The sequence below is a fragment of the Apostichopus japonicus genome, chromosome 3, assembly GCF_037975245.1.
Source record: "Apostichopus japonicus isolate 1M-3 chromosome 3, ASM3797524v1, whole genome shotgun sequence".
NCBI lineage: Eukaryota > Metazoa > Echinodermata > Holothuroidea > Aspidochirotida > Stichopodidae > Apostichopus > Apostichopus japonicus.
Window position 1 is genome coordinate 6,456,442 of NC_092563.1, and position 7,644 is coordinate 6,464,085.

The 7,644-nt window shown below is 36.2% G+C and overlaps 1 protein-coding gene across 1 annotated transcript; it reads right to left on the bottom strand.

Moving 5' to 3' along the window:
• Window positions 1-4,432: 4,432 nt before the first annotated feature.
• LOC139961480 (uncharacterized) lies at window positions 4,433-6,173 on the bottom strand. The gene has a single exon (XM_071960675.1). It carries the CDS (start codon window positions 6,020-6,022, stop codon window positions 4,445-4,447), a length of 1,578 nt encoding a protein of 525 aa, XP_071816776.1. The 5' UTR covers window positions 6,023-6,173; the 3' UTR covers window positions 4,433-4,444.
• Window positions 6,174-7,644: the final 1,471 nt, after the last annotated feature.

The window sequence follows — 7,644 nt, forward strand, 5'->3', positions numbered from 1 at the left end:
TCCTCTAGACAACGGTTACAGCAGGGGATTAGTCTCAAGTATAGTTTGAGTCCATTTATCCAGTCTCAACTAACCCTGTTAGATATGATTCTTTACAACCTTGTGCCATTCAAGTTGGCTTAAGTTGAAAGATCTCGTCTCAAAGAGTCATCCTCATCGGAAAGTATTGGTCAGGAAATCATTCGCCTATTTATTTATTCAATTATTTATTTATATATTCATTCTTCACTTATTTGTCTTTTTTTTTTTTTTAAGTTAAATCAACAGGATTTTACTTTCATAACTTACTTTAGTCCTTTTTACTAACCAGTGATCCCCAACCAAAAGTTTAAATCGTGAAAAAGAATGAAAATCAAGCTGGGGAAAATTGTGTTCCCCCAAGAGAACAAAATGTTAGAGAGATCTATTTTTTTTTTCTTTTCTTTTTCTGTTTTTGAAACAAGTGGAGATAATCGAGTCTGGAATTTGGGGTAATTAATGACAGCAAACAGTGTTAATGAGATATAAGCGCTGACAAGTTACCGAACAGAGCAATTAAGCAAATAGGTATTTCAAGATAACAGCTGCAGTTAACACACAAGTTATTAGTCTGTTCCCTGATTCTATTATTTGGAACAGTTCACCTTTCTTCTTAGTGATGGTAAACGTGGGAATTTGCAAAAGGTATCGGTGTAATTGGGGAAGTGGTCGGTTTCAGGTGTGTAGGAATTGAAAGAGATAAGGCTATATGCACACGAAGGTGTAGAATAATAAAAACAGTCTTTCATTCAGGGTCGTAGTTATTGATAGAACTATCCTATAAGTATGTGTTATGAAGAAGAACAATGGAGTCAGACTCTTATAGCTGAGTAAAGGAGGAATATAGTTTAATGAAAATATTTCAAACGGTCCAAAGGTTTTGTTTGAGGCTCATTAAGTAATGGTACAATCCATTTAACTGAGCATACACTGCATTGAGTCAGTTGGGGGTAAGGGGTGTATGTATATATTCCTTTACATTAAGTGTGCAATCGTAGCTACGATTTTGTACAAGTGGGTTAGGTTAACGGGTAACAAACTTTTCATCTATTATGCATTGTTTCAAACGTTTTGTATTTGTCGGTGACTTAAGGCTATGTATTGGAATGCCAAATAGAATATCTCTTTGTGCACTTTCTACAATATTTCACGTTTGACTTTGCTGGAACGGAATTGGACGTTATGTACACAATTCTTCAACTAGCAATGAAAAGTTATCAAACAATTAATCTGAACATAATTTCTAGGTTTATTATACTAGTTGATTTCATATTACTTATAGGTGCTAATATAATGTGTATATGAATAAGCATCATTCATGAAGCTATGTCAGCAATAACATGGCAGAGTGCCAACTTTGTCGCATTTTCTTAATGACATTAACAAAAAGAGTATACAAAATTAAAATTAGAAAATAATTAGGAGAACATTGTTTTGTTTTTATACTTCTCGTGTTGTTTTTTCTTCCTTCCTCATTAATCTGTTTTTGGCACTTTTCTTCGATAGCTTGTTTACTTCCTTATAATACAAATCACATTCTACACAACTAAAAACTTAATTTTTTTTATCATAACCCACTTAAAAAACAAAAAACCCACTGTGATTCATAAATAACCACAAGTGGGTCGTCGTTTTAAGTTTTCCATACAAAAAAAAACTATGAAAGTCTGTCTGTATATTGGGTTAAAAACTCGGAAAGACCATTTGCAAAAGAAGAAGAAAAAAAAAAAGTTGATCGCAAGAATCCTAAAAAATTAGCTACGTTTTTCATGAAAGATTTACACAACATATTCACACAAAGAAGAAACGGGAATCCTTTAAAATGGTGATTCCACTGCTATACATAATAAAACTGTATCATGAAACAGAATCATCTCTCGAGATTATTAGAATATGAATAACAAATTTGCAGCTCAATAAGAAATATTAATTTCTTAAAGAGAGAAAAATGTCTGAAAAAATGAGCTGAGACCACTGAAAAGTATAAATTGTACAAATTCGTCACAATGCCGTCTATATACGACAAGTAAGTATATATATCATACTTCGGAGAAAGGAGATACATAGGGGGAGGGGGAGGGGGGGTAAAGTGGGGACTGTGGGGATTTTAAGTTTTTTTTTAAAATCAAGTTTAAAGTAATATGAAGCACTTTAGTACTATAAGTGCATCTAGTTAAAATTTCAATTAGTAACGTGAAAATAAAAATTGTAATGGTAATTGGAACATAAACGTTATTGTTATACAATCCAAATTTCTTAAATCAACCGTGAAAAAAAAAAAAACTCATGTTTGAACTGGGTCGTCTAATTCTTCACACACGGGCGAAATTGAATAGTACAACTTTATCTGAAGCTAGTTATGAAAACTTGGAAGAGGTATATTGAAACTTGAAGGTTCTTTCGCACGAGGGCAGACAGGAAATGCACAGCTACAATTAATAACTAAAAAATATTCTTGTGTGAGCTTCTCAGATTCGGGGCTTTCACTTTCAGTTCAACAGATCTGGTTATCGAATTAATCCAAAACTAATATCACATGAGAGGTTACTTTAAAAACCTGATCAAAATATTGTTTACCGCAGATGAACGTCATTCTTATGGAAACATAAAAAATATCATGCAGTAAAATAATGGGTCGAACATTTGTTGATTATTGCCATAAACTTTAAGAAAGAAATTTGACATAAACATAATGAAATAACTAAACCAATTATGAAGACAAAACGATTCATTTCTTGATGTTAATGGAGTACCTTAATTGCTGTCACTTCAGGGTAAAATATCATTTTTATAGTCTATTAGAAAATATGTATCTCGCCTTTATGAATAGATCTTCATATATATAGGCTTTACATAGTCATACATACATATAGAGAGGAGAGCTATAGAGATACTGCATGTGTCTTTGCATATATGCTTTACAGGCATGTATATATATATATATATATATATATATATATATATATATATATATATATGTATATATATATATATATATATATATATATTTGGCACAGGGGTGGACACATTTATATTCAGCAACATTTAATTCAGTCAAAAGCTTTAATTGCCCGACTTATGCAAAACGCTGTACAACGGAAACCAAAATAATTATTAAATTGAGTTGACAACTAATATTTAGGCAAACAAATTTAATACAGATAAGCACACAGTTAAATTACTATCTGCTCTGTGGTATGTTGATACCTAACACTTACAGGGAGATATGTTCCAATAAACTTTGTAAGAAAACCCATTTAACTCAAAAACGAAAAATTTAAGCAAAGAATTCAAAAACAAAAAAGTTATCAAACAATCATATAAACGCACAGTATAAACAACGAGTTACGGCGTTACATGTTTTACCCAGTAAAAAAAAATCAGTTATACTATCACCGTATGTGTGTACATAACACACACACACACATAAACGCATATGAGTTAGACCAAAAAATGAACTTAGTATGTGTTTACTTTCAAAACAATCACATCGGGGAAAAACAAACAAGACACCTGCAAATAAAAGTCTGAAGGGCGGGCGAGCGTATTGTTATACCAGAAGTATTATCAAGGTAAACTTCTGGCAGTGTAATAGAGACTATTAAGCCAAAATTTTAAGTGTTGTCATTTCTTAGTTTGTATTTTCAGGTTTGGAATTGGGCCTATATAGACGTTAAAACAAAGCATACAGACTTTGTAAACCCACCGGGACTGCCTTGATTTCACAGTGCCGAGGAGGGCGGTTGTTGAGTAAACGGCTATAGACGTTAAACTCCTAACTACTTCCTTCGGTTAAAAAAGAAAAGTTTCTTATAACGTTTAACAGAGCCTCTTTAAAACTTAGAGTAAAAGACCGAACGCCAAAAAGAAAGAAAAAAGTACCTCGCATATTTTTTGGGATCTTCTCTGATGTTTGGTCCAGCTCCTTCGGAAATTTTTCGAACTTTTCGATGTCGTTCTTGTTATCCCCCTGTTTCTTTCTGAGTGTGTTTTGCCTCAAACTTTTTTTTCTTCTTTTTTTTTTGGTTTTTGGTTTAATGAGAAATCCATTTCGAAATAAATATGAAGATGCAAAGGAAACAATAATAATAATCAGAAAGTAACGAACGGGTACGGTATGAAATACTATATGCTATTCCAATCACAAAAGTAATATTGAGTACTATATATATGCAAAATATATTATAGTACTATAACTGGGTGTTTTTGCGAAGAACTCTAACGGTTTCTCTTTCGTTTCTTTCTCTTTTTTAAATATTTGGTATTTTGCAACAACAACAATAATAACAACAACAAAAAATTACACAAGAATTGTTTTCTTTGGAAAGTTTCCCATCCTCCAAAAACTTGATTCGGTCTTCCTATCTCTGAGATGACATATTTGTTTGTTTCTGGGATGTTTTCTTTTTCTTTGTCTTCCAATGTGTTAATACCTCGTCATATCGTAAGGCGTATAATGTCCTGGGTTTGTGTAAACTCCGCTGGAGGCAGACGTACGATACGGGTTTGCAGCGAGTTGGCAACTTTCGTTACTGGCGACCGAGCTCGCCAATCCGTGGTTGAAGTGAGGCATCAGGCGCTGTGAATCGTAAACGTTGTGATATGGCGATGTTATGGTAGGGGGCACGGGTGTAGAATCCGCACTACATCCGTACCAAGAGTTGTCCGCTGCCCGGGAGGTCGGGCTGAGAGTGTGGTGGTTGGAACTGTTCATGGACGCCGAGTCCTGGGCGCTGGGCCGAGGGCTGATACCGGACGCGTCTGCTTGCACCTCCTCGGGGGTGGTACCTATCATTTGCTTGCTTAAAGACAACTGGTCGCTGAACTGTCCACAGTAATTCATTGAATCAACTAGCGACGATTTAGAAATAAGAGATGAGTTGCATTGCTGATGTACTGCTGGGGGCGAGTATCCGTGAGGGGGTGGGGACACAATTGCGCAACCCCTATTGGGGGTCGTTATAGCCTGAGTGACGTTATCCATGTCTCCGTTCGAGCACATACCACGTGAGTCCCTATTCGTTATGGTCATGATATTGTCCACACTGTAAGATGCGTGCGTATCTATGATCGAGCCCGTATGGATATTCCTAACATTAGGATTGTCCGAATGGGTGAGAACCCCAGAAGGGGAATCTGCCGGTTCTATCTTTGGTGTTATTAGCTGATTGTTCCCAGAGGAGTTTGCTTGGCCGTTGTTTTGCATGGATGTTGTATATGAGTTATTACACTCCGTACTGCTATTCACAGTCGGCCTAACACAATCATTGGCCGATTTGTCCAAGTGTTTGCCTCCACCGTTCTGGTAGACAGAGTCACTCTGAGTCGGACTCTGGGACTGGTTCGACCCATCATCGACATGTTTACTCTTGTTCACGACTCCATCCGAAACATCTTCTTTATCCCCCTTTTTCGACTCTTCCTGTTTGACCTTCTTGAACCTTTTTCTCCTCCTCAAATAACTTCCATTATCGAACATATTGTAACTATCTGGATCCAGGCTCCAGTAACTACCTTTGCCTGGTTTCTTGTCGTCTCGGGGAATTTTGATAAAACAGTCATTCAAAGACAGATTATGTCGGATCGAATTCTGCCATCCTTGCTTATTCTCCCGGTAAAAAGGGAATCTGTCCATGATAAATTGGTAGATACCATTCAGGGTTATCTTCTTATCCGATGCGTTCATAATCGCCATAGCGATCAGTGCGATGTATGAATATGGCGGCTTGACCATATCTTTGGGATTCTGTTGAGGAGGATATGGCGCATAAGATCTGGCCATTGAGTATTGGTCGTGTCCGTACATGGACATCTGCATACTGGTGTACCCAGGGTGGCGGTAGTACCCACCTTGGTCAGCAAACACTGCAGGGTGGTGCATCATGCTTAGACTTGGTGTTGGCGGTGAGGAGTGATGGTACGTTGGCTGTAAAGCTAATCCAATATTAGCCGGCGCATTCGCTGCCGTCTGTTCGACCGGGGAGTTCCGCGCGTACATGGGCATCGGTTCCACAACTTGGAGAAAAGTTTTTCAACACAAACTAACAACTTCTTATCACTTGGGTTCAAATGTTACGGTAGATAACGACTTCACAGCTTGCCAGCCTTCTACGACTTTCGACGCATGAGAGTAGACCGAGTTCCCCAAACCATTCACCAACTATCGCACTTAGTCATTATACCCAACCTTTAGACTCCTCCCACAATCGGCTAACGCACCAATAGGCGCTCTAGTACGAGGCCACCCAACGAGCGGTTGCCCACACACATTGAAATCATTGAGTGTAGTATACAACCTTAGGCTGACATGCCAATGCAATTTGACGTCCAAATTCAAATCAGTACTGATATTTATCAACCTTTTCGATGGGGGAGTTGATTGCGCTTAGCTTCCAGGTTAGGTCTTTTCAGTCATGCAAAGGGAAAACATTTAATTTTAACGTGAAACGCAAAGTTAAGCAGACAATTTTGACCGAAAAAAAAGCGATAAAAAAAAGTAGAAACTAAAAAACGTGTTGTAGTAAATATCATCTTCATATACTAAAATGAGAAATCAGAATACCAAGAAAAGATGTATCATAACCTTTGCGAAATGACAAACAAAACTTCTTACACACATTTTTCGTGCACATTTCGTTATTGAGTTTTCTAATAACTTATATACGAAAAGTATGAAATAGTCAACAAGGAAAAAGACATGAACAAAATTCTTAAGAAGAAGTTTATGTTTGAATGTTTCTATAGTTGTAAATATAAAATAGTGGATATTTTCACTGGTTATACGGGCAACATATTCCATATATCCCGATAAAACAAGAAAGGCTGCATTTTAAATGTTGGTTTTGTTCCAACAAGAAAATATAATAAAGCACCTTATCTCGAAATTCTGTAAACTTATCATTTTAAGTTTTAGTTGTTTTTATCATTATTCTTAATATTGTAAATTAAATTCATTTTATTTTATTAGTATTATTAGTATTATTTCAGGATAGGATACCAAGCCATGCAAATGACAACCACAGCGTTACGATGATGTTATAGATTGAAAGTTGTATCAAGCACTGTAACAGGCCTACAATTCTGCCTATACTACAGCCAACAAATATGGTACACTACTTTTTTGTAGAGCCTTTTGTTATTGTAACTATTAACCTATAACGGTTCATATATCAACGGTATACAAAATCTATGTCAAGTTCATACAACTTCAAGAAACATGTTACTATGAGTAGTATAAACATTGTTTTAACCAGTTCTTGTATCAACAAAGAATTACACGATAGCCTACATTTCTCCGAGGATTCCAACCTCTAGAAAGAAAAATGAATCGTTCTTCAAGCGACTTGACATCATGTATGGGAAACGGAACCCGAAACTTACGTTCCACTTGATATAAAATTGTTAACGGTTTCGGAAAATATTAAAGATTATCATCCCACGAAAAGGAAAGAAGAAAAATGTTGGGCTAAGGATTTGTAATCATTGTTGCTTAATTACACCGAGAGCTATACTGCAGTCCAGGGACAGACGGACTAATGAGAATTGTACATGGTAATTGAATTGTCCAGATTACTGGAGCGTTAAACCTGAATTTATTTCACTTCACTGCTCCGCTAAAATGCTTTC